The 27193-nt window shown below is 43.8% G+C and overlaps 1 protein-coding gene across 1 annotated transcript in view; it reads left to right on the plus strand.

Moving 5' to 3' along the window:
- The window catches only part of PRSS12 (serine protease 12), a 585240-nt gene that overhangs the window by 545684 nt on the left and 12363 nt on the right, over positions 1–27193 (plus strand). The window contains exon 12 of the mRNA XM_086961447.1: positions 23234–23514. Coding sequence (XP_086817573.1) covers positions 23234–23514 — 281 coding nt within the window. The remainder of the gene's footprint in view (positions 1–23233; positions 23515–27193) is intronic.

Consider the following 27193-nt stretch of genomic DNA (forward strand, 5'->3'; position numbering starts at 1 on the left):
ACTTTGGGATGCAAATGAAAAGGCCTGTCCCCACCACTATAGACCATCTGAGATCTTTAGTTGTGTCACAACGTGGTCATGGGAATGGTAGTCACCTACGACTAAAGAAGGTGCAATGTAGGTAATCCCATATAGTGCATCAGAACCTAAAACTCTGCTGGAAAGTACCTCAACTGCAACACAGAGCACAGGTCAAGGGAATCCATGACATAGACCTTTGTTCAGAATGGTGAGATGAGCAGCATGGCGGCACATGGCCATTGACCTTTGACCTTGTACTAACCAATGGCACAAGTGATTCGCTAAGGATACTGAGGGTGTGATGGGTACTCACACGTGTGCTGGGGTTTGGCATCCGTACTGTTGTAGCTCATATTTCGCTAACGTTACTTGATTACCCTGTTTACAGCTTGATTGTCCGAATGTATTACACATAATTATGGGCTCAAAATAAACAGAACATCATGATAACTCCACAGCGCACCAAACTAAATAGCTAACATAAACCAGCACTTTGCAGTGAGCTGTGGCCAAAAGGCCCATAGAGAAATGTCTCACTCACATGGTCAAGAGTGTAAGCCCTCCTTGAAAATTCAAAGGCGGGGTGAAAAATAAATACATCATTAACGTAATCATTTTTCACTCGACTATATCCAGTAATACAAATTATTTTAAAATGTTTCTTTAGTACACACAACATACTGAATTTTGTTTTGTACTCTTTAATGCGAGGATGTCCTGACCATGACCCTTCTCGTGTTAATCCTGTCAGCATTCATAACTAAATCAAGAGTAGAAACGTTCACCATGACTTATGAAGTTGAGATTGAGTTGAGGCAATTAATTGTACTATGAAAGTAATTTTCACAAAGCAATTGACCTTAAAAGGAATAAATGTCTATGGGTCACATCGATCAAGCCCACATTTTGCGATTTCTAAATATTACATTTTACCGATTCGCTATTAAGAAATCTCAAAATTCAATGCATGTAGGAATCGCGCAAAAAAATGCGATTCCTTAAAATTCCTTAATTGGGACTCGCAAATTGCGAGTCGTAATTAAGGAATTGATTCCCATTCATTCCTATGGGCCTAGAGGCCCATATGAATCAATGGGAATTGCATGCACAACTTGCGAGTACTCCATAGGTACTCGTAAATTGCACATGCAATTTCAAGGGTGCAAGGGTTCCAAAAGGATACCCTGTTGCACCCCTGAAAGTCCCCTTTTTCCACATGTTGCGCACACTCATGCCCCAAGAACATGTGTGCGTGTAAAATGTGACTTTGAAAAATGCACTGTAGTTCATTTTTTAAAGCAATCGCAAATTACCATCAACTTTAGATTGATTGTAATTTGCGATTCCTAATAGCGAAATCGCAATAATTTTTTGCTCAATGCATTACATTTAAGGAATCACAATTTAAGTAATCCCAATTTTAGCGATTCCTTAAGTTGCGATTTTTGCATTTGGGATGATGCATCCCAAATGCAAAAATACTGGTCTTCTAATCTGCCCGTTTGCGAGTGGTCTTTAGTTTGATGCATGGGGCCCTATGTTTTCATAAAAATGTATGACACTGACTGGGGAATATATTTTTCATCTGCTAACTGTGTTTTATGTTTTCCCTTACACCTGCCTCAATTAACACTTGCATCTCCTCTCTTGACCTATCGAAAGGCCAAGGTACATATAATGCAGGACTGTGACTAACAATTATTTGAGGAATATAGAAATGCTAGGAAGGCTAGTTTAGGGCATTTTTTTCTTAAGTTATCCTTTTGTTGTATTAAATAGATTCTCTACAATTCTTCCAAATGAACTGAAATGCATAACATTACAAGGAAACCTCATTCGCTTTCTACTTTTTCCAAAGTCTCAGGTGTTGATAGAATATATCATCTTCACAGAGAAAGCAAGGCAAGACCTTCTGCTCATCAACTAAGTCTACTTCAGTGTTTCTCTCTCCTCGGTACTGAATATTTTTTTGTCTGGGGTATCATAAGTATATTGTGATATTCTTTGTATCTTGAAAATGTAACAACTCGGCGGGATTTATTTTCTTGTAATTTATCAACTAATTTTGTTGTGTTTTTCTTAGCCCATACAAAACTGTGCTGACAGGAAAAGTATTTTTAATGCCAATTGTAGGAAAAGCTTCAATTGACAAGATGATGGGACATTATCATGATTGATCATTTTAATAGTATTAAGATGTCCTCATTAGGAGAGATCCAGCAAAGTTCACAAATAATGAACTACCTCTAATGTATAATCAACATTCTTTTTCAGAGTTTCTTCTTTTGATGCAGCAGATTTCACGTTTGGGCATTAAATATTTTATTCACACAATTTAAATCCAATTTTGCTTGCTAGTTCTTTAAATGATATGGAAATATTCAAATGTATTAATGTTCAATTTACACCCTAATATTTTTACATGGTGTTGTTTTAGAATAATAATAAATATCATCTGCATATGCCTCAACCTTAATTTTAATATCACAAACCACAATTTCCTGAAAACTCCACTTTGAAGTTAAGTGAGAAACAGCAGTTAGCAAAAGTGGAAGCTTTAGGGAAATTATTAATAAATTGCACTAATTTTATACATTCTTCAGTGAACATAGCATAACATTTAATGTATCACATTACTGATTGCTATGAAAACAAGCATTGGCAAAGTCACTGGGTCTCACATTTATGATGCTAATTTTTGTCTGTAGAGTACTGTCTAAAAAAAAGTAAAACAAAAAACATTTCAATATCCGGGAAAAAAAGCAAACATCTTATGGTATCTAAAAAAACTATACATTATAAGCAATGTTCTCAATTTTTATAAATAACATTGTTCATGTTTCAAAAACCTTCCACTCCGGAGACTCTGAACAGAATTTAAAAAGAAAAGGGAAGTGATAGAATGTAAAGGGTAATACTTGCTAAGGATTTTGTTACTTTCCACATGAATCAGTCATTTAGTCTTCTGTAGAAGCCCAGTGAGCAAATTTATGGACCGCAAGGAGAATCGTCATGCTAAGTACATCTCCTGCCTCAGACGTTAGCTGAGTGAGTGCAGCAGATGTATTTTCCCCAGCACCATAAAAGTCTTTGTGTACCAAGGCTTGTGCTTTAATGAAATATGTGGAATGTAGGAGATAAAAAAACAATTAAACTCTGCTCTTCAGTCATTCATTCCCAAGCAATACTATCCCTGTTACTGTAGTTTCACAGACAAGGTTAAAGGGAAGAGGAGCAACACAGGACGGGCAATGGGGTCAGTATTTGAGGTGGGGGAAGCAGCACAAGAGGGAGAGAGATAGAAAAACATGCATTCTTGGTGCGTGCTTAGTAAAAAAGACAAAGATAGTTCCCTAAATGTGAGCAGTGAAAGGATACAAGTCAACCAATCAGAAGTATTGTATACAGGTTATTCTCTAGAGGAGGGACAAACATAAGAAGAAAAAGGCAAAACATTGAACAAGGAGCAGGCAAATCAGTGACAAAGCCAACCAATGGTAAGCAATGGTTGAGCTGTAAGCCCACAGTAAGTTCAATAAAGGTCCCTGTCTAGTAGGTGAGACCTAAAAAGCTGCTGCTCTCTCAATCCACAGGGAAGACAGTTGCTTTCTATAGACATATATGTTTCAGAAACATATAGGGCCACCATTACGTCTCACTCACAAAATGGTCTGCTTGTCCAAGCTTCTATTCTGAAGCTTGGCCTGCCCTCAGCCATCACCATTCTTACAATGTTCTCAGTAATGTAATCTCAGTAATGGAAATATCATTACCTACAAATGGCTGTCCATAATCAGAACGGCAGGGTTTGGTAAGTTCTCTGGACTCACAGCCTTTTAAATAGTCCTAATGCTGGTCCATGTGATCAAGAATTTTAAAACAACCAGTAAAGGAAAGTGGTCTATGCACCTAGGATACTGAAGATGCAGATGAGTTGCTTTTTGTCAAACAGTCAAATGTTACTTGAAACTCAGGCAAAACTGTTATTGAGTTTGGTGACCTTCAATGCGATATGGCTATGTATTCTTACATACAATTAAGAATTATATCAATTACAAAAATTGTATGTTGTGTAAATGAGAAATATTTGGAAGGTACCATTCTTCATTTACACCCGGTGTTGTTTTCACCCATTCCCCAAGATGGAGTGTTGTTTTTTTTTATCCAAATGCTCTGATATTTTGTGTGCTGGGATAATTTTGCAGTATCCAGTTTTATTCTTCACACATCACTAGGTACCAAAAAGGATATTAAAGATCCATATACATTGTTTGTACTCTGACCAAATTGGTGTGCTCATGCCCTGCTTGATAAAATATTTAGATTACCTGTGCTGTTGGACCAGTGTCTGTTACTATAGTCATTTAAATATTAACTTTGCTCCAAATATCCTAATCATCTTTTTCAACAGCACAAATGAGGAAAATGCATCCTCTAATTTGTTGAGAGTTTATATAGAGCAACATTCTCCTAAAATGAAGTGTGCAGGTTTTGATGATGTATACCCCATATTGCATACTTTGCGCAGTTGTTCTTAGTAATACTAATTATTTTTCATAACATGGTTCTTTTCTGTCTCCTAAACTACAACCACTCTCTGCTTGACTACATATTCTTAACCATGTGTGCTTGACCTTTAAATTCCATATCACTGTGAGCGTTTTGTCTGAATATTTTGCATATGTAAACTTTAGCCCTGTCCAAAACTAAAACTATCACATGACCAAGTATCCTAATGGATTCTTTAAAAATGTTCAAATATTTCTTTCTAACATCTCGTTCTTAGGGTTCCCGAGCAGGGGGTTTAGAGGGTGAAGACTGTATTTTGGTTACACAGAGATTTGTCTGTAATCTTATAGGCAATTGACTCAGTTTATGGCACATTATTAACATTATCCCAACTATCAGAGTGAGCTAGTTTACTGTAATTTCAATTGTAGCTTTAAAGTGAAAGCAAAGTAAATATCCAATTAAAATGCTAATACTATCACAACATTATTTTTTATTGATGACATGCTACACACTTTCCTAGTAAATAAATGTGATAGCTTTTATTCAACTTCTAGAAGAAGTACAAGAAAGTCAAAGCAGGAAAGAGTTGTCACTCTAAAATTCATAGTGGACTAATACTGCATGATTATAAGTACCATTTTTGGACCACTTCCCAGACTTTTAGTAGCTAATATAACTATGAATGCCTGGAGGCATTAACAAATCTGTTCTAGCCTGTGGACAGCTAAATGCAACATTTATGAGTTATTTGGGGAAAATACAATTGCTATTCCCCAAGTTTGTGCCAGCCATTGCATGAAATACCAGCTTAGATTCCTTTATGTACAATATATATATATCTATATAACGCTATTACTTTTAAATTTTAATTTCAGATTTTTGTTAAACCATTAGAGCACTGCAGGACTACTTTCAAGTGCTTCAAGGCAGTAAGATAGGTTTACTGTGGGCGTCAGAAGGTGAGGTATGGACAAGAGGTGTAGGAATGCAGAATGGGTTGGGACGATCATTTCAGTTTATGAGCGAGCTGTTCATGAGGGACTAAGGAGAAACCCGACCCCTGACACCTAGGCAATCTGTGTTAAAGGCTGCTTTATTCAGAAACAAACAGAGCTCACACAATATGTCAACCTTGTGTTTAACCATACACTCTTAGGGGCCGATTCTGATGCAGTTAGGATTGGCTCCAACCCTCGGTTGGAGCCATCCTAACGGCATCGGACTTGCCTGTTCGAATTCCTTTCTGACGCTGCAAGCCATTCCGATGAGCTCAGTCAGAAAGGAATCCAACTAGGTTTTCAGGATGGCTTCCTACTGGCTAAGAGAGCCCGTCCACCATCCGGAAACCCTTCAGTACTCCCCTGGCAGATTCTTATCGGCCGAGGGAGTACGATGGAAGTTTCCCACTGCTTTTCTGTGCCGGCCTTTCTAACACAGAAAGACATTGGGGAACTGTCATGGGGGACCTCAGCAGGGCCCTTATGGCTGTGAGGCTGCCAAATTGCGGCCTAGGGGGCACCTTTGGCACCGTGGCAGGCACCTTTGGGTGCCTGCCACGGAGTTCAGGGATGAACTGCACCTCTTCTCTTAACAATGTGAGAATGCATTCCATTTGGAATGCATGCTCCCATTGTTAAGTATAGAATTGCGACCAAACAGGGTGCGTCTTATTCAATTTGCAGGTCTGGAACTGACGACAAGAGGTCATTCGGATCCAGTTCCTGACTGATGTCGGACGGACTCCGGTCCATCCGACATCGGAATCAGCCCCTTAATACCCCTCACAACATCCTTAAAACAAACTTCAATCCTAGTCACCGTAGCCTAACCAGGACCCCCACTTCAGGTTGTACAGTCATATTAATGCAAACTCTATCAACAGTCCTAACTGTACATTTCCTATCTCATAGTCCTTATTGCAAATTGTCTATTGGCGTCTTGTACAGACTACTTGCACTAGATTCAGAGTGCAACCTGATTCACTCCTTGTTCTCTCCTTTTCCTCTTCTTGTCCTGTCCTTTTCCCATACTCCTCTGCAACTACCCATCCCTGGTTTTCTCCTGCCTTAACTTGATCCTTCTTCCTGCTTGCTTACAGTTACATTGTTCACTACATACAACATAACCTCCCTGCACTACCTGCTTCTAACAGCCATTCTCATGTATAAAGGTCAGCAGTGGCATTGTCTTAGTGCAGAGGGATATAATAACCCCTCAAGCACATAGTAGGCTATGTGGTGATGACACAGCCATGTACTTCATAATCCGCCACATCCCTTGTCATATCCCAAATGCCCCTGCATGGATAAGACAGTTGTCCCGTGTCCCTACTAACTGACCAACCAGCTGAACAGCTAGTGGTGTTCTGGAGCCCACCCATACGAGAGGGAGCAGCACCCAGTATTGTTGTAGGTACATATGGTTACTGCCTGGACCCTGAAATACTACAATATTTCTTAGGTTTTGTCTTCTGAACATCCTGGAAAATCTATTCCTATTTCGCCATTTTATTTGGAGAAGTGTTCAGCAAAAGTAGTTGATTTTGCCCATTTAGTAAAAAAAGTTCCCCCGGAGAAAGTTGGTCTTCCTCATTGCATTTGCTCAGTGCAATTCGGCGCTACTTTTTTCTCCCAGTTCAGTACTGATGGCTTCGAATGTATAGTCTGTGATTATAATCTTACAGTGTAAAAAAGATGCTCTTAAATCGTCACCTGAATTCAAGAAAGTTTTTTGTTCCGTAGATGAAGAGCAAGTTCCAATGAATGGATCCTTTTGTGAGCATAGTTCCCAAAAAATGTTTTCACGTTGCTGGGTGAAAGCAGCTGTTTGTTTAGGGAAGCTATATTTTGCTGTCTGTACCCAGAGACACAATTTTGTGATGCTTTGTACATGAAGTAGAGAACACAAAAGCACATTGAAAGGCAAAAAGGGCTGGTTCAGGTCAAGGTAGGTTTAGGCTGCTGCCTATAGTACCTTCATGAATACTAATGGGGTGACCCAATAACCAGCAGAACCTGGGGATTTACTAGTGTATAAGAACAATTGGTTCTGTAGGGAAGTTTATAATTTCTTTTAGATCATTTATATCCCGATAAGCTAGGAAATACCAATGAATGGAGTGACACATATATCTTGATAAACGAAGGAAAATACTCAATACTGACACAAAATGAATGAAAGTGCAATATATACATTTTTCATATATATCGTGATGAAACACAAATGTTATATATCAAAAAACAACAACCACAGGACTGTTATGCGACATAAATAACAAAAATTTGTGCCATACGGGAGGAGCCAAGCTGGCGATCAAGATGGCCGCCTAGGCTCCCGGCTCCGTCGACCTCCTTCTCCTCCCACAAGATCCTGCTACATATCCTGCGCCTATGCCATGCCCCGCATAGATGAGATGAAACGATGCCCGGCCGTGTGATCCCGAGTGATTTACTAGCTTTGTGGACGGAGAAATGTCAACGTAAAGATTGCGGCCTGCACCAGCTTCGGAACCGGAGCCTTGAGTAATGGAGAGGCCGGAGGCAAGTTGAACAACATCGGCCATGAGAGACCGAGAAGGACCGGTCGGCCCGGATCTGAGATTCGCCAATTTCACTGGTGGACCTCTAATTTGAACAGCAGCAACAGCGGAGTAAGAAAATATTACTCCGACTGTCACCGGAGTGCTTTGACCAACGACCCCGAAAGTTGATGGTACGGAGGCTGACTGCAACTTCGCCCGACTGGAGCGAGTGTAACTCGGAAGCAGCCTGGGGTATCCCGGACCTCAGCGAGAACCGTAGTTGGCCGTTAAATAGCGTTGGTCCGGAGATCTTGCCTCTGGACGCGGTTTACAATAAACAGACGCAGTGCACGACATGACGCCCGAAAGCGACTCGAGACGAAAACTGTGACTACTGTGAGAGAAGAGATGGGACCGACGCTGGGAGATGTAATGGCGGCTGTTGTTGGATTTCACTTCTCCATGAGCCTGAGAATGCTAGCCCTGGATTGTAAATTGGAGGATATTATGCCTGGGATTGGGCTAACAAGTGCGGACCCCGTTGAATCGAGTGGTAAAGCGAAAGTCCTAGGACTCCACTTAGCTATGTTAACAGATGTCGGCAATTCCTTGGAGCAAGAGGTGCGGGAGACTTTGGACAGCGAGTTATCTGGCTTGAGGTGTATCAATGTGGCTCTTTCTTCTCTCCCGGATTTCGCATCATTCACTCAACAACAACGTCAGGGATTCTTGTCGGGGAAATGGGACAGCAGAGTAAACGGGGTCCATTATGCTTTGCTGTGTTCAACTGACCTCTGATGGAACTAAACAGACAAGTTTGGTACTTTGAAAAGGATAGGTTGTTCCCGAGCACAATCAAAGTTTCTTTCAATTTCTTAAGAGAAAAGATGAACCAAATCAAATTCTTTCTGCTTCAGAGTTCATTAGATCAGTTCTTTTTATTTTATTTTATTTTCTCATCATACATCAAATTTTCTTCATCAGACTCTCAATCTTCATAATCCATAGAATTCAACAGAATGTAGCCAATAGAGCAAAAACCAATGCCAACACGTGTTTCGTCATGGGACACAGTCACCCAATGACTTCTTCAGGGCTACAACAAAAATGAAGAAGGATACATAATATATTCAATTTTCTAGATATTCATAAAACCACACCATCACCAATGGATATAAACCCCACCTAACGCCACCATAGATTTAGTCAGTCAAAAGGACATAAAAGAGTGCATGAAATAGAGAAGGTCACACGAGTGCCAATTAGATAATTTAACGTGACAGAAACAGAAAGCAAGATCATATTAATCATTAAGTCCATTACTATGTAAAAAAGAGAGGTAACGACAAGTTTGAGATAACTCGAGATTGAAGTAGAGATGATCACCCAAGCTGTTAGCAAGAACCTTTTTACCCAAGATGTTAGCAAGATGAAAAGCCAAAAAATGGTTCGAGAACGCATGTCTAAATGTTGCCAAGAGCATATTCAAAGATATTAGTATCAAAGTTGAACCGAACAATCAAATATATGACTGATTATGAAAGAAAACCACTCCCTGAGAAGCGTAATCTATCTGAAAATCAGACAGTTTACTCACCATAAAGGTAATTTTCTTCAAAATCACGAGAGCCAATTCCAGAAGTCAGATATTTCTCAAATAATAATATAAACTAGAGTAAAAACAAAATATAAATGAAAACCGTATTCAACTTGATATTCGTAATCCAACTGCTAAATCAACTAATAAGACCTATTCAACCTCTAATGTCGTGTATAAATGCCAAAATACATCCATCTTCGAATATTAGTAAACATAAATGGCAAGAGAAAAGGTGAGTAAGCCTCTTAGATACTTCATCAACAGTATTCATCAATATTATGTTATCATTGATATTGGTTCTTAGAGTAGAGGGAAAGTTCAAAAAACCGCCCCCATTTTTATAAAAAAAGAATATATATAGATAGAGGTAATTCTTTTCTTATTAGTTGATTCAGCAGTTGGATTACCCAGATCGTTGAGAAACGGTACGGACAGACGGTATGTTCAATGTGGTTGGAGGCGAATAAGGACAAAAATAAATAAAAATATGTCACACTGTAAACAAGGGGAATGTATACCCCAAGTCACAAATTACAACTCAGAGGGATATGGAGGACCAAGGTCATCCTACCCCATGTTAAGGCGGGCCACTTATCTGGATATCGCCTCTGATTCATTCAGACCGTGGTCAACCATATTGAGCACATGTATCCACTAGCAATCTCTCATGTTCAGGGTAGAGGATATATCTTCTCCACTTGGGTTATGAATTACCTTCTCTAGGACCCACAACCTCAGGTTTTTTACTGTGTGCTGCATTGGTTCAAAATGATCCACCGACGGGGCCCTTGTGTCTTACATCGAATCCTAGCGCAATGTTGTAGAATTCTAACTTTGACCTTCTGTCTCATGTACGGCATGTCACATGGGCATACAATTATATAAATCACATCCACTGAATTACAGTTTGTGTAATGTTTGAGGGTGTATTGTCACTGTAGATATGTGAAGTATTTCCGTTCCATGATAAGGTCACAAGCCTTACAGTGTCCACATTTAAAATGGCCCACTAGTGGTGGTAACATCAACTGAGTCCTCAAGTCTGGAATTTGTGGAGTCTTTAGATATGGACTAACCACAACAGCTTTTAAGTTTCTTCCCCTTTTGAAAGCATATAGAGGCGTCCCTTCTATATCGAGTTCATCTGAAATCAAATCCCAGAGCTGGTTGATGATCTTCTGGATCTCATTTCTTCTGCTGCTGAATGTGGTATCGCAGACAAATGTTTTATCAGGAGCATTTTCTTTAGTATCTTGTGGCCAATAACTTTTTTTAGCTCTCTTTAGTAAATCCTTTGGGTACCCCTTTCTCTCACTCACTCTAACGGGCAATCTGTCTCTTAGAAGAAATCAGCCTGTCTTGTAATGTTTCTGTGAATTTGCAAAAACTGTCCGTAGGACAGATTGTCTCTCAGATTTCTTGGGTGGTGGCTGGAGAATCTGAGCAGTGTATTCCGCTCCATGGGCTTCCTAAAAAGTGTAGTATACAGTACATTATCAAACACCCTTACACTCAGGTTCAAAAAGGTTAACCTCATCATTACTATGGGTTACAGTAAATTGAATATCAGGAGATCTATTATTGAGCCCTGCAAAAAAGTCTCTTAGTAGAGGCTCATCTCCCTTCCAAATAATCAGCAGATCGTCAAGGAGTAATAATATCCAGAAATGAATTCTCTGTATTATATATGAAATTGTCTTCATATTCATCCATATAAAGATTTGCCAGATCTGGGGCAGTTCCGGCCATCATAGGCCTTGGTTTGAAAAAGGTATTCATTAAGGAATATGAAAAAGTTCTTAGTCATGGTAATCCTTAGCAAATCCACAATGAATTCTGTGGGTACCCAAACTGGGCCATCCCTTTTGTTAAGTACATCTCTAACCACTTGCAATGTCTGATCTTATGGAATAAGTATAGCACCATCAGAGATGTATGGCAGACTACTTCTACAAGTAGCAGAGCATGGTCTGCAGAATCAAAAATACTTTAATTCGCCCTAGAATGCAGAATGCAAACCAATACCAACTGAGTATGGATTGCCTGCAAGCAAAATAATTTTGAAATGCACCTAGGCATTTGCTGTTCCCCCACCTGGCTTAGTTTGGTTTGCTGTCCATAAAGCACACACAAATTGTGAGTTTCCATGGCCACAGGCGTTGCTTCCTCACATCTAAACAAAACAGACTCCTGCAGTAGCGCAACCCCAGGACACCAGGGCCCTCATTTATGGGATTTTTGCATAGGGCAGCGCAGCAAGTCACCTTGCTGCGCTGCCATACAACAAAGTGAAAGGGCAGGAATGCATCATATTTATGCAATACGGTGCATTCCTGTCCTTTCTCCCTGCGCCATTTCGGCAGTGCTGCACCAACATAGGCACCCTTGCATCAATGTGCAAGGGTGCCTCTGTTGCATGCAGGATTATTTTTGTGCTGGAAGGGGCACCTTCCTGAACAGAAACAATCCTAAGAGGCATTTTCCTTTTTCTACACGTAGAAATTGGAAAAAACAAGAAGAAATATAGATATTTCTCCTTGTTACGGCTCACCTCAAGAGAGGTAAAGGTTTGGTGCTTCCCCAGGTTTACATGGTTTTGTATATCTGGGAGAGCGTCAAAATCCAATGTGTGGAAATACCCACAGCAACGCCGATGGAACGCCACCTGAGCTCAGAGTATGGTGATGCAGAGATTTGGACTGCGTCACTGTGACACTTGGAGAAATACTAATAGTGTTTTGGTACATTTTACACAGTTTTTTATTGTGTTGTTTTATACAGGGGTAGTATGTATCTTTTTCCTGGTGGTCATCATGGGAGGAACCGTCTGACTTGATTCTCTTCTTTCTGGTCTCAAGTCGTTTCTCGGAAAAAGAAAATAGAAATGTATGAGGATTTTTGCCCCCTTCTTTTCTTTAGTGTAGAGAGTGAGGGGATATGTTAGAGTCACCTATTGCCACCACCAGTGTCGCTGCTCTGCAGGGCTTTACGCGGGTGTCAAATACTCAGTCTACTGCAATATTTGGCCACTCCCTCTGGCTGTTAGAGGAACTCTAACACCCGCCCTGCTGCACCGGAGGACCTCCCGTCTCTCCGGTACCCCTTTTGAAGATACCCTGGAACCGGGCCCGTACCACCAATAGCCACGCCCCTCCCGGAGCGCGGCAGGTCAACTCGTGATGCCGATGGGGTCCAGCTTCTCTCTTGCTTGACTCTCGGGGAATTGGCTTCCACTACGCTGGTCTCTGCTCGGGACGCAACAGGATTCTTCCTTCCTGCGTCTGCTTCAGCGTTTCTCTCCACCCTAGACGTGTAGCCAGTCTTCGCTCTCCAGGACAATCCACTTCGTCAGGGGGGACGCTGCCTATCAAAGCCTTCTCGTTAGTTTAATCACCAACCATTGGTTCTCGTGGCAACGTCACATGAGGGTTTTCGTAACCCAGTAAGCCACCATACTGAAAGGCGCCATCCCGATCTCTCCAGGCTTGGTCCTGTGGAGTGGAAAGATAGAGGAGAGGAGAGACGTAAGTGGGGAATATGTCCTCACCGTATCCCTTTCTCGAGGTATCCTCAGGTACGTGGTGACAGTCACCTTACTAAAGATTTATGAGGCCACTCAAACCCAAGCAGGGTGACTTTGCGTGGCCTCATAAATCTGACCTGCGTCACGCACATACCACTTTACGTGGTGCAAATGTGATGCAAGGTTCTCATAAATAACCTCCCAGGTAGCAAGGTATCAACAGTGAACCTGTGCACGGCTTAACCCATGCAACATGACGGAGCTTACTTCCTGGATTGGGTGAACTGATGGTGGTCTCCACATGCATGAGGGCCATATTAGCTAAGGAAACTACAAAAAGGAAAGATAAGTTCAGTATGTTGCTTCTCACAGGTTAGAAATTTCCTGTTTCCTGCTTCATTCTGCATTTCTGAAACCTCTATTTCCTTGAACTATGATCTGTAATTCTACCCACTATTTTTGTCCTGGACTGCTTTTATATATGTTAGCTTGTTGTCGGACCGCCCTTATTGAAACCAATGGCCCCGACAACCAAAATGCATATAAGTTATCTACTAAAGAACATGAGCGGGGGTTTTGCCCTGTAACTTAAAAACACGGAGGGATTAGTGTAAACCATGTGGTGGTCCTGTACCCTGAATTATAATCACGGAGAGATCAGTGTACACCATGGGAAAGAGTAGCATGCAACAGGACGCCCCCATTAATAGAAATGAATTGCCTATTTACCAAAACAGTAAATAATTAGGTAAATATGCATCTTTTAACTGCAACAATAAGTAGAGGGTAAGGTGTTCCTTACACTGTGTATTATATGCCTAGACGCTGACTATCCCCTCAAAGCATAAAGAGGAAGGAACCTTGAGATACGACAAGAGGAGATAAAGAAAGAAATACCCTCGTGCAAGCAAGGTCAAGAACTAACAAAATTTAAGAATCAAAAGACATACAATGTTCTAAACAAAGCGTGTCCCACCAGGCAATAAGTAAGTGCACACTGGGGCAGATGTCTTTATACATCAGACATTCAAATTTAAATGCAAAAACTAAAAATATATATTGTTTTATATACAGATTCTCTGATGAAATACAGAGTTGAAATGGAGGTTCATCATTCACTGTGACCCCAGGGATATATCTGGTACCCGAAAGATTGAAATTAACAATAATGTAAGATCTGTTTATGACCACTCACTCTAGTAGCCCGCTAGTAAAAAGAAGTTCTCTTTATACAAGTATAACTCCATTAATTGTATGTATTTAATTTTAGAAAGAAGATTTGATGTTTTTAAACCATACCGTCCAGAGGAAGTTGTTCTATAAAAACAAAGCACCGAAACGCGTCGACATACGGATTTTTTATATGTATAAAAATTGTTTTATTGAAATGATGTATTGTGTAATATGTATTAATTTACTGTGAAATTCACCAAAACTGAACATAATGCTGTTATGAGGAATATGTATGATTGTTTTTAATGAATTATTAACAAATATGCATCTATTTCTGAACTTCTTTTAATAATAAGTACTAAGAAACATACATTTTTATGTTGTGATTATAATGTTTTGCATGGGGCTATATATGTAGTTTTAAATTGGTCCAAACAAATGGTGTTTTGGAAAGTAAATGCCTGCAAGCAAAATAATTTTGAAATGCACCTAGGCATTTGCTGTTCCCCCCACCTGGCTTAGTTTGGTTTGCTGTCCATAAAGCACACACAAATTGTGAGTTTCCATGGCCACAGGCGTTGCTTCCTCACATTAAGGACCAGTCTAGTTTGAAATGGAATAAACAAAGAACCTAGTGAAGGAAACATAAGGTCAATAGGCCCACATCAAAAAGAAAGTAAAACATGTGATCTTTTGCCTAGGTTTTTCGGTAAACTTATGACTTTCTTGGAATTAAATCCTGGACTAATTCTGGAAAAGTGGCATCTGCTGCTGCTTCCTGCGAGTAGTCACAAACCTTTTTGCATATGTAAATGCAACAAGTCGTATGTGGGAAAATCATACTGAACATGCTCACACATGCAAAACCTTTTGCTTTGTTTTTCCACGGGAAATGTATTTTCCCCCTTCTGTAAGCCCCATCAAATTTGGGGGTGTTTCTCCGGTGCCACACTGAATAGGGACCTGTTCATGGCTTTGTCAGGAGTAAATATCTAGCTGAATACATGGTGAAAATTACCATGGTTTGCGAATACCCACAATGTTTCGAGGGTTCAACGTTTTTCTTTTTGAACTTGTTCCCACCCTGGGATGCATAGTCTGTTAGCAGGTTTACTAAAAAAAATCATACATAAATGTAATTTCATGTTTTGAAACTCACTAACGAGTTTTCACTCCCATGTGATGACATCTGCGCACCTAATGCGCTTCATTGGCTCCCGGTAGTTTAGCGGATACAGTTTAAGACCTTATGCATTGCGTTTAAAATTCTAAAACGTGCTACCCCCAAAATGCTTGGTACTCTGCTGAACATGTATGTTCCTACTCGTGCATTACGCTCGGCTGGTCAAAACTTGGTCAAAGTACCCCGGATCAAACGAAGCTGAGCAAGCGGACGTTCCTTCCGCCTCCTAGCAGCAAAACTATGGAATGCTTTACCAGCTCACATTCGTGAAGTGGAAGACCTGCTAGACTTTAGGAAAGCAATCAAAACATATTTATTTCCCCTTAACTAAACCTCTCTGTATGCCTGCCTTGCTGATCCCTTAAACTTCTGTCATTAAGTTGGAAACAGCGCCGGGACGCCTCTTTGCTGGGGCAGTTGAGCGCTTTACAAGACTATCTAACTTATATGGCTGAGATACCCGCCACCCCCTCTCAACACAATCCCCAAAAGGAGGGAAACCGGAAACAGTTCTTAAAGTTTTTGGATGTGGGAGGGAGTGACCCTCCCGGCCGTATTTATTAAAACAAAAAATTAAAACATTAAACGTTTCATGTTATGTACAATTTCATTATCACATTGCGATGTTTGGCTAACCTTAACATATTCTCTAATACAGAGGTTCTCCTAGCCGAACTAGCATCCTACAAAAACATTCTCTAGAAACACTGAAATTGTACATCCTAACGTTTAAGGGCCAACGGCAAGGTCATAACCGGTGTCAAGATCCCTAACCAGACTTACCCCTCCCACTTGGGAGGGGCGACAGCACAGAGGCTTACCTCAAGTGCAACTACTAACAATTTCCCTTGACTTGACGGGGGGCACTTAAGACTCGACGCCATTTAAAGGTCGTTCGAAGACTTGTGTGTGGTATCTAGAAGGTATCGTGGACCTCCCCCCACCCCACACAACTTACCGCATCTGCCGTCGCAGATGACACTGGCCCCGGGAAATTCCCCAGGAGGGGGCTGTAACCCCTCCTACAAAGGAAGGGGCCTTGACCGCCTTTCCTTTACTTCCGGCGACCCGCCCTTAGACGGGACCGCCTCCCCATTGAGGGGCCAATGGCCACCTCTCCCGAGCGCTCCCATCCGTGTTGGGTGACGCCCACTCATAGGGATCTACCAATTAGTGCTCACCGATCATGACCTTACCGCCTACCAAAATTAAATACGACAATTTTTACTCAAACCTATGAAAACATTGGTCGCTACGACCGAAAGAACATGCTTAAAATGCAATACTACATCAAATCATTTTAATCGTAACAACCTACACGATATTCACCATACTTTATTATGATCAACAACAAACTGATACTTTCACAGCCTGTAAACGAAACGGAAAAAACATACTTATAAATTCACTTTATTGCACAACAACTTGCTGTCCCCAGGGGCTGGTGGGTGGGTCAAAATTGGCTCTTCGTTCTGTCCCGAGCTCACGTGTAGCGAGGAGGTGCAGCTTCGGAGCACAAGAACAAGAGGACGTCTTCTGGTCTTGCGTCTCTTTTTATCCGTCTTCAGGGCGGGCAAAAACCCGCCCCTGCCTGCCCCTAGGGCGGGGCTGGCTACGTCGGTGTCTAGGCCAGCCCACTCTAGGGCGGGAAAAAGCGCGCCCCGGCTACGCCGCTTCGGGCATACCAGCCGAGACGCGCCTCCCGCCCAAAAATGGCTTCCCGGGGGGATCGAGGCACTCCGCCATACGTTCGGGGGGACCGAGTGGTCGCCCCTTTCCATATGGCTGAGATACCCGCCACCCCCTCTCAACACAATCCCCAAAAGGAGGGAAACCGGAAACAGTTCTTAAAGTTTTTGGATGTGGGAGGGAGTGACCCTCCCGGCCGTATTTATTAAAACAAAAAATTAAAACATTAAACGTTTCATGTTATGTACAATTTCATTATCACATTGCGATGTTTGGCTAACCTTAACATATTCTCTAATACAGAGGTTCTCCTAGCCGAACTAGCATCCTACAAAAACATTCTCTAGAAACACTGAAATTGTACATCCTAACGTTTAAGGGCCAACGGCAAGGTCATAACCGGTGTCAAGATCCCTAACCAGACTTACCCCTCCCACTTGGGAGGGGCGACAGCACAGAGGCTTACCTCAAGTGCAACTACTAACAATTTCCCTTGACTTGACGGGGGCACTTAAGACTCGACGCCATTTAAAGGTCGTTCGAAGACTTGTGTGTGGTATCTAGAAGGTATCGTGGACCTCCCCCCACCCCACACAACTTACCGCATCTGCCGTCGCAGATGACACTGGCCCCGGGAAATTCCCCAGGAGGGGGCTGTAACCCCTCCTACAAAGGAAGGGGCCTTGACCGCCTTTCCTTTACTTCCGGCGACCCGCCCTTAGACGGGACCGCCTCCCCATTGAGGGGCCAATGGCCACCTCTCCCGAGCGCTCCCATCCGTGTTGGGTGACGCCCACTCATAGGGATCTACCAATTAGTGCTCACCGATCATGACCTTACCGCCACAGGTCCGGATAGTTGACCGGCTATCCGGACCCCCCACAAAACTCCTACCTAAAGGTCATGTTTTAACGATTTTAACCAAGCTAAGAAGTCTCCTATGAGTAACTCATTCCCCACCCTCGACAAATGCACACCATCCCCCAAATACATACTGTCATCATTAATACAACTATGCGAGATCGAATGCAATGTCTTGGAACGGAACAACCTACTCACTTTGTTATTCAATTTTCTAACAGAATGATTCAAAGCAGGGATCGAGATAGCCCCCCGCCACACTTTTCGTGGGATCATATGAGACCACGCAATTATGCACCCCGGAACTCTCCTTGCTAACCAACTTACCGTGGAAAGCATAGCCTCCAGGAGAAGTCGTCTACCGGTGGTGACCAAATCATTGCCCCCTAAATGTACTATGACTATGGACGGCGGTGACCTCATCCGCTCTAACAAACCCTCAAAGAATGCCTGAAACTGGTCAATACAGAGACCGCCCCTTCCGTAGAAGGACACTCTGTACCCGTATTCCCCAGGTACGTGAATCATGTCACCTGCTTTGAATACGTCTGCGGCCCGTCTCACGTATGAGTGGCCCACGACCCACACCTCCTTCCTCACAGCCGGTGATGTGCGACCGCTGGCCTGGTGTTGGGTCGACTGCACAGTCCGCCCTGCCGCGTAGGCTTGCGCAACTGAAAACAAACAAAAGACAAGAAGCGTGAGTACATGATTACAGCTTCACAACATGTGCAATCGCACGTACCTCTTATAACAATTGGAGGACCAACGCCCCACTCGTTTCACTTGTTCTACATTAAGACCCCTGGCTGTAGCTTCAGTGGCAGCCCCTATTCGAAAGGAATGGGTCCCAAATTCGCCCGGGTCCAAGCCCGCTGCGGCAATGGCCATTGCAAGCACCCGCTGAAACTGAAACCTCGTCAGCGGGGTGGCGTCTGCATGCCTCAACAATGTCCCCCCCCATGATGCCACCCTTCGTGCTAGGTAATCTTCTAAGCACTGTACCGGACACATGGATGACCCGGGGGTCCTGCGAATGATCGTGCAGTCCCCCCTCCCATCTTGGTCGGTCTTGGACCTGAGAAAGGAGACAATCATCGCATCGCCCCTGATCTGAACATGTTCCCTGCACAAGCCCCCCGCCACATCCTGTTTGTTCCTTGCAACCAGCTCACTTATTCTCATAGCCCCGTGAAATGCCAGCGTAAATGCAGTCCGGAACAAACAGGTCTCGAAAGGAGACGAGCATGTGTTAGGGAGTGTGGCCAGTAACTGGGACAACCTATCTAGACCTATCGGTCGTCTTACGTCTACTCTGCGACCCTCTAGGCGTTGCCACCCACGCAGCGCCTTTTGTACTGTAAAAGACGCTGTCGGGTCCTGGATGCCATGGGCCCTGGCAACAAAGGAAATGGCGGCACGATGCCTTTGGGCCGTAGCCACCGACTTCCCAGCCCTTCGTAAGGACATCAGAAAATGTACTACCCACTCTTCCTGACCCCAAAGTCCCCCTCTCTCAGCCCCCAAAAAGGCTAAATAGGCCTGAAACGCCCCTTCATATGCCTTCCTTGTCCTGGGTGCTAGACTCTCTCCCACGAGGTGACGAAGTTCGGGGCACCGAGAGACCAGAGAGCTTCGGGGAAGGGTGCCGGCTCTGGGTCCGCTGAAGGAAGGAAACCCGAGAAAGCCTGCATGTGAAAACGAGACAGTGCATCAGCAGCCTGATTCATCACCCCCGGGACATGTTGTGCTCTGAATATCACGTTCAGTTGCATACACAGTAAGACAATTTCTTTGAGCAGCCTCAAAATCAATTTACAACGGGCTGCCTGACTATTGATGCATTCTACAACGGTCATATTGTCGGACCAGAACACGACAGAATGATCTCTGAACCCTTCCGGCCAGGTTCTCAGGGCCACCAGAATGGGAAATAGTTCAAGGAAAGCAATATTACTCGTCAGCCCCTTCTCGTGCCACCATGGGGGCCACCTTTGTGCAGACCATTTTGTGCCGAAGATGGCGCCAAAGCCTATGCTTCCTGCTGAATCTGTCCATAGCCTAAGCTCTTCGGAGGACACGGCTGGCTTGTTCCAGACGACTCGGCCATTGAAGTCCGCCAAAAATGCTAACCAAATCCGCATGTCCTGGCGGACCTCAGCCGATAACCTCGTGCGATGATGACCCTCCTTTAGGCCAACCATCGCTTGGGCAATTGAGCGGGAAAAGGGGCGGGCCATTGGGATCACCCTCAAGGCAAAGTTCAACTTTCCCACCAATTGTTGCAACTGATGCAGTGTAACCTTAGATGCATCTAAACATACTTGGAGGGCTGCCCTGAATTTCAACACTTTGCTAGCTGGTAAACGGAAACACCCCTCCCTTGAGTCCAACTCGATCCCCAAAAACTCGAGGCAAGTCGTGGGACCCATAGTTTTACCCGGTGCCAATGGCACGCCAAAATGTCCCATCAACACACAGAATTCAGCTAAGGCCTGGGCACATTCCGGATTTCCGGCGGGGCCAAGGAACAGAAAGTCGTCAAGGTAATGCATTACATTTCGGAAACCCGTTTTCTTAGTGAACACCCATTGCAGGAACGTACTGAATTTCTCAAAATAAGCACATGATATAGAACAACCCATTGGCATACACATATCCATGTAAAACGACCCCTGAAACCCGAATCCCAGAAGACGCTGGTCGTCTGGGTGTACCGGGAGCAACCGGAACGCTGACTCGATATCTGATTTTGCCATCAACGCCCCGGGCCCCAGGCGATTCAAGATGGCTACTGCCTCATCAAACGATGCGTATCGCACCGAACAAACTTCTGGATCAATTGCATCGTTCACCGAAAGACCATGTGGAGCAGACAGATTATGGATCAAACGAAACTCACCTGGGTCCTTCTTGGGGACCACCCCTAACGGAGAACAGACAAAATCCGGTACCGGGGGTACACTAAACGGGCCGGCGACCCGTCCCCGGCTAACCTCTTTCTGAATCTTCTCTTGCACTACAGATGTATGTTGTAAAACGGAAAGTTGATTTTTGCACGTCCCTACACCCTGAAAGTCCCCCACCGGGATGCGGAAACCATGTGTAAAACCGTTCCGCAGCACCCCAGCAGAAGTACGATCCGGGTATTCGCTGAGCCAGGGAATCATTGCCAAGGTATCAATCGGGGTTGGTAAAGGCGCCCCTCGGACTATCTTAGACCTGTTTGGCGCCTCCCTTACCCCCATTCTCACTCGTTCTGGCTCTGCACGATGACTCAGGATGGGACGACCCACAAGTACTACATTCGTGTTTGAATTTACACGATCCCGGAGGCCTGGTACATTTCCCTTTGTTGAAATTAAAGCAGAAACCCTTTCTCCCTGTATTGCCTGCGGGTCTCGAATACTCGTCGGTGCTCGTACTTGATCGAAAGGGCGTCCCCACATTTTGGCGGGAGTACTCAACAACATTGCTCCCCACCAATGGCATTTTTAACATTCCTGATTCTTTCATTTTATCCCATGTCACAGAATCGTAACAATCCCAAGTCAAACTCCTGTTATGCTCCTTTTCCTTCCTGAACAGATTGTCATAACAGAACCAATGGTTACCTTGATACGCTGTCGAGTAACCCATAATTCGTGATTGATAAATGGGAAATTCGGGAAGCAACTCGGGCCTACGTTCCCCCAAAATCGATGTAAAAATACCCCACGCATTGCCCCAGTTGCCAATATTCTCATTTACCTTAAAGGCGGCCATTTTTGCGCGCCAAACACTTGGATGCATTAGGTCCTTCTGACTCTTGACATGCTCTACCTCATAATGATCGACAAGCAGGGAGAATATATTCACGTATTCCCCCGCCCAAATCTTTTCTTTTATTGCTAAAGGAACATGCTGCCCCAGTCTTTCTCTACGAGAGGGTGCTGACTCGTCCCTTGCGATCGGCAATGGCCGCTTACCTGAACCGGATGCTGGTTCTGCCACTTGTGGCTTTTCTATCACTGCTACCGGTGCGGTCACCTTGGCTGCTTCCTTTTCCTTACGCAGCTTTCTTATCAGCGCCTGTGCCTCGGCAGCCGTGGCGCCCTCAGTACTATCGCCCAACCATGCTGCTAGCTGTGCTGCCAGCTCGGGGGGCATATCCTCGTTGGTTGTCGGGGTGATGACAACGGGGATTGGATTCCCCTCCATTGGGAGCGGGGTCGGCACCTCGAGCGGGGCAGAGGGAGCCGGGACATCGCCCCCGGCTGGAACCCTTCTCGGCCTCTTAGGTCTCCCTCCAGCCGGTGGTTGGCCCGATCCCTCCTCACCGTCTCGCTCTGCCAGCCGCTTCTTTATGTCGGACATATCTTTAACAAGGGCCCGAACCATCTGCTCAGTCGTCATTCTCTTTGCGCCTTTCTTGGGCATCTCTCCGACTAAGTATCTAGAAGACAAAGAAAAAGATCAAAACGCTCAAAATTGGCTCTTCGTTCTGTCCCGAGCTCACGTGTAGCGAGGAGGTGCAGCTTCGGAGCACAAGAACAAGAGGACGTCTTCTGGTCTTGCGTCTCTTTTTATCCGTCTTCAGGGCGGGCGAAAACCCGCCCCTGCCTGCCCCTAGGGCGGGGCTGGCTACGTCGGTGTCTAGGCCAGCCCACTCTAGGGCGGGAAAAAGCGCGCCCCGGCTACGCCGCTTCGGGCATACCAGCCGAGACGCGCCTCCCGCCCAAAAATGGCTTCCCGGGGGGATCGAGGCACTCCGCCATACGTTCGGGGGGACCGAGTGGTCGCCCCTTTCCAAAATCTGCAAAGGGACACAAATACCTTCGTGACTCGTGAACAATGTGTTCAATCATGAGATTTTAATGTGGGTGTCACAAGGGAAAAACCTTGAACAGTTCCAATATGCTAAGCAAAGCTTAACACAGATCCAAATAAAAAAAAAAACACAACTGCATTTTGGCATCAAGTAAACCATTGTCAAAATTGCAAACTTGGTGTTTTTCAAACTCAAATTCAGAACACCCACCTTGGTGTTTCACCCATTTTTTTCCATTTGCATGATTATATTTTTTCAGCAAGTTGGCCATGTTGAATGAATGTAGTGTGTATCATATTTGGATTACATTGGGCTTCACAAAATGTTCTATTTTTCCTCAGGTATGGGAATAATACTCGAAGTTATGCGGTAAGAGTTGGAGACTATCACACACTTGTCCCTGAGGAATACGAAGAGGATATTGGAATCCAGCAGATTGAAATCCACAAGCAATACCGGCCTGAGGGCAGTGACTATGATATCGCCCTGGTCAGACTGCAGGGACCAGAAGAACAGTGTGCTAAATTCAGCTCACATGTCTTGCCCGCATGCTTGCCCCTGAAGCGAGAGAGGCCGCTGAAAACTGCACCAAACTGTTACATTACTGGCTGGGGCGACACAGGTAAGCTGATTTTCAGGTGTTTGGTAGATCATGCTGAAGTTAACACCTGAAATGTAGCTCAGAACACAAGTGCAAAAATGAGTGACATGTTGAAATTAGGTTTTATCTAATGCCTCTCCCACCAACTGGGATGTTTGTCAGGAGGAACAGCCAAGCCCAGTCAAAGGCAGGCTTTATAATCCAAAAATCATTGAGAACCACACATGAAATCCCTCCGTTTTTACAAACGATTATGAGGCCAGCTTGGCTTCCTCTGTTCTTAAAAAATTATGTGAGGTAAGGCTTAGAAAGTCTGGTGCTTACCAAGAAGCCAGCACCTACATGGAAGTCATTTGGAGGTAGTCAGAGGTCGCAGCTGTGATGTTTAGTTTGCTCCCGACCCCTGGCCTCAGAGGGGGCAGAATTGCAAAGGAAGTTGCAGGAGTTGCAGGGCGCGGCAGGGAGCAATATAAAGATCACATCTGCGACCCCTGACTAGCTCCAAATGCCATCCATGAGCATCTTTCCTGGTACTGTAACCCATCTAGTGAGCTCTCCGGTTTATGTGTGTGCTCTGGGCCACCTGGATCTAGGCATCTACAGATGAATGCCTCTCACCACCTCTCCATAGATAGGTGGAAACGAATCCAAGGTCCATGGTGGGGCAGCCGCCCCTATCTTTCTAAGGTAAAATTTCATTCTAGTGCCTTGAGAGAAAAGTAGTCAATAGATAAAACAAGTAGTCACCTTCTTTGGCACCCATCAGCTTCCCTTGTAAGGAGCCAAGTTACTGATTAATGTATTCTAAATCAGGATATAATGTTAGTACACAAGCAACAGAGCATGACATGTTCTGAAAATCTCTACAAAAAGATACTTTTACCTACATCTTATCCGAAGGAATAATTTATATAATCTGTGATTGTCCTGCATTTAGGCATGGATTTGACTGTCTTGGACCATATTAGATCTACCTGCTGCTTTGATAGCATCAATGTACTGTGAAGGCATAAAGGCATCCCAGTACTAAGGGGTAGCCTTTCTAGCAACTACTTAAGTGAATTTGAATATATTCATTGACTTGCTGAGCACTAGCTCGGAGCTGATTCTGAGCAAGTACAATATCAAGTGGTGGGTTGCACGCACCATTCTTCTTGGCAAAAGCCATGATGAGTTTGTGAGAGGGAAAACAATGAATGATACTACTGGCAACTGGCTAGTCCTAAAATAAACTCTCTCAGAAGACTTTTACAGGATGAGTCATGGGTTGCTTTGCCTCATTTTTTAATTTCAAACTAAATGAAAGTATTGTTCTCCACCAATGATGCACTCACCGTTGCGGATGTTATGAAGTATATTTACCAGTAGGCCTGGATCTCATTTTATGCTAACTGTGCAACAAAGTTATGGGGAAAACATAGCATAACTTACACAATTTGAAGTAAAAAGACCAGAAATAAAGTGGTCAAACCTTCATATTAATGGGAGGGGGACTTAGCAGAAATGAACATAAATTGGGTAGTATGTGTGTGTGTGTGTGTGTGTGTGTGTGTGTGTGTGTGTGCGCGTGCGTGTGTGTGTGCGTGCGTGTGTGTGTGTGTGTGTGTGTGTGTGTGTCTCTTTGTGTATAGCCATGAGTAATGTCTGATTCAAACTTATATTCTTATTTTACCCCATCCATGATGCAGGACCTGAATCTCAAGCTCTGATTGTCTGAAAAGGGACTATTATTTCCCTCTTGTTTGGGAAAACCTTAGGATCAGGGAATATTGGAGAGTAGTTACTGCCAGAAAACCAATTTTATAAACCATCCACTTGAGTTACTTGCCCCACATGTATTAGCAGCTGATAACTTTCTCCTTATTGGAGATTTTAATTACTATGTGGAACTGTTATCAGACCCCAACACAAGTCAACTAGTGATGAATTTGAACACACTGGGACTAGTCCAGATGGTGATGGGACCCAGTCACCTGGCTGGCCATACTCTTGATCTTTTGTTTACCAACTCAACCAATGTTAGAGTTGAGTTACCCCTCTCTCTGTTTTGGTCTGATCAATCCACCTGGATAACGCCATGGTGTCACCTTAGCGACTTTCTCGGCTCATTTTGATCCCCCGTCTCTAGCCCCCACTGAGAATATTGAACATGCAGCAACAGCCTTTTAGGACGCAGTCACATTGGCCCTGAACACCGTGGCGCCTATGTCAAGGGTCAAGATCAAGCCTACGGCATCACCCTGGTTCACATTAGCACTGAAAGCCGATAAACTGTCTAGTAGGAATGCCAAGCGTAAATGGAGAAAAACCAAGGCTAATGAAGATCGTCAAAAATATAAACAGATCCATTGAGGATACGTTGATAACATCAGACATGCCAAAAAGTTGTATCTTACTAATAGGATTAACAAAGCTGCTAATTCCAACAAGGAGCTTTACAAAATATTAAAGAAGTTTACTACCCCTCTATCTTCCAGTCTGGTAATAGATCCTTGCAAGAATGGGTTGCCATGCTGTCTACCTTTTTTGATGAAAAGATTAAATCTATTCACAGGTCCTTTCCCCACCATTATAATAAAAAATCCTAATAATAATTCAGTCACTAACTGTGACCCCACCTTTCCTCTGTTATTGGAATTCACTGTGTTTACGTCAGAGGACGTCTCCACCGCTCTAGCTAAGGTTAAATCAGGTTCCCCAGCCGACTTGCTCTCACCCCGCTTTCTTTCAACTATTGCTCTTTTGCTCACGAATAAACTCACTGACATATTCAACATGCCACTAGCACAAGCTATGGTCCCCGCTAGATGGAAAGCAGCACAAGTTAATCCAATTCTAAAAATAACTTCTGCTGATCCTAAGGTACCTGGCAACTACCGTTCAATCTCTCTGCTTCCATATTTTGGAAAGGTACTTGAATCATTGGTTAATAAACAGCTTACCACTCATCTGGAGAGTCATGGGCTCTTGGATCCATCACAGTCGGGGGTTTAGGGCGGAACATAGTACCGAAACCTCATTGGTGGAGGTTGTAGACAACATTAGACTGGCCTTGGACAACGGGCAGTCAGTCATGCTCATCCTGCTGGATCTGTCAGCCGCTTTTGACACCATCTTCCATAGCATTTGAGAACAGCGGCTCTGGGAGGTGGGTGTCAGGGGTATGGCCTTGGACTGGTTCAGGAACTATCTAATGAATCGAACCACCACAATACAAATAGGCAGCCTGGCCTCGTACAGTCGGGGTGCAGTCGGGCTCCATCTTAAGTTCCATGTTTTTTAACCAGTACGTAATACCCCTGGCCACGATAATCAGGTCCTATGGCTTTGATGTAGTGTCATATGTTGATGACACTCAGCTACGTAGTACTCTTGGCCCTGACCCCACTGACACAAAGATCCATTTTAAAAACTGCATGAATCACTTTGACAACTGGATGTGTACCAATCACTTACAATTTAATGGAAGTGAGACAGAGGTCATTCTTTTTAGGTCTCGCCTGAGCCAATCCGCTTGCGCATTGCTCCGGTGAGATTATAGTAAGCGGAAAAGAACAGTCTACTAAAACGGCTGCGGATGTTATACAGTTCATGTGATCTATGCGCGTGCACACATAATGCCAGCCACATAACACACCACCATTTGTCTGTGCCTCGGCATCAGACTTCAAAGGCTGCCGCTTCCCCGCCCCCGCGTGGA

The sequence above is a fragment of the Lissotriton vulgaris genome, chromosome 3_1 (genome assembly GCF_964263255.1).
Source record: "Lissotriton vulgaris chromosome 3_1, aLisVul1.2, whole genome shotgun sequence".
In the NCBI taxonomy this organism is placed as follows: domain Eukaryota; kingdom Metazoa; phylum Chordata; class Amphibia; order Caudata; family Salamandridae; genus Lissotriton; species Lissotriton vulgaris.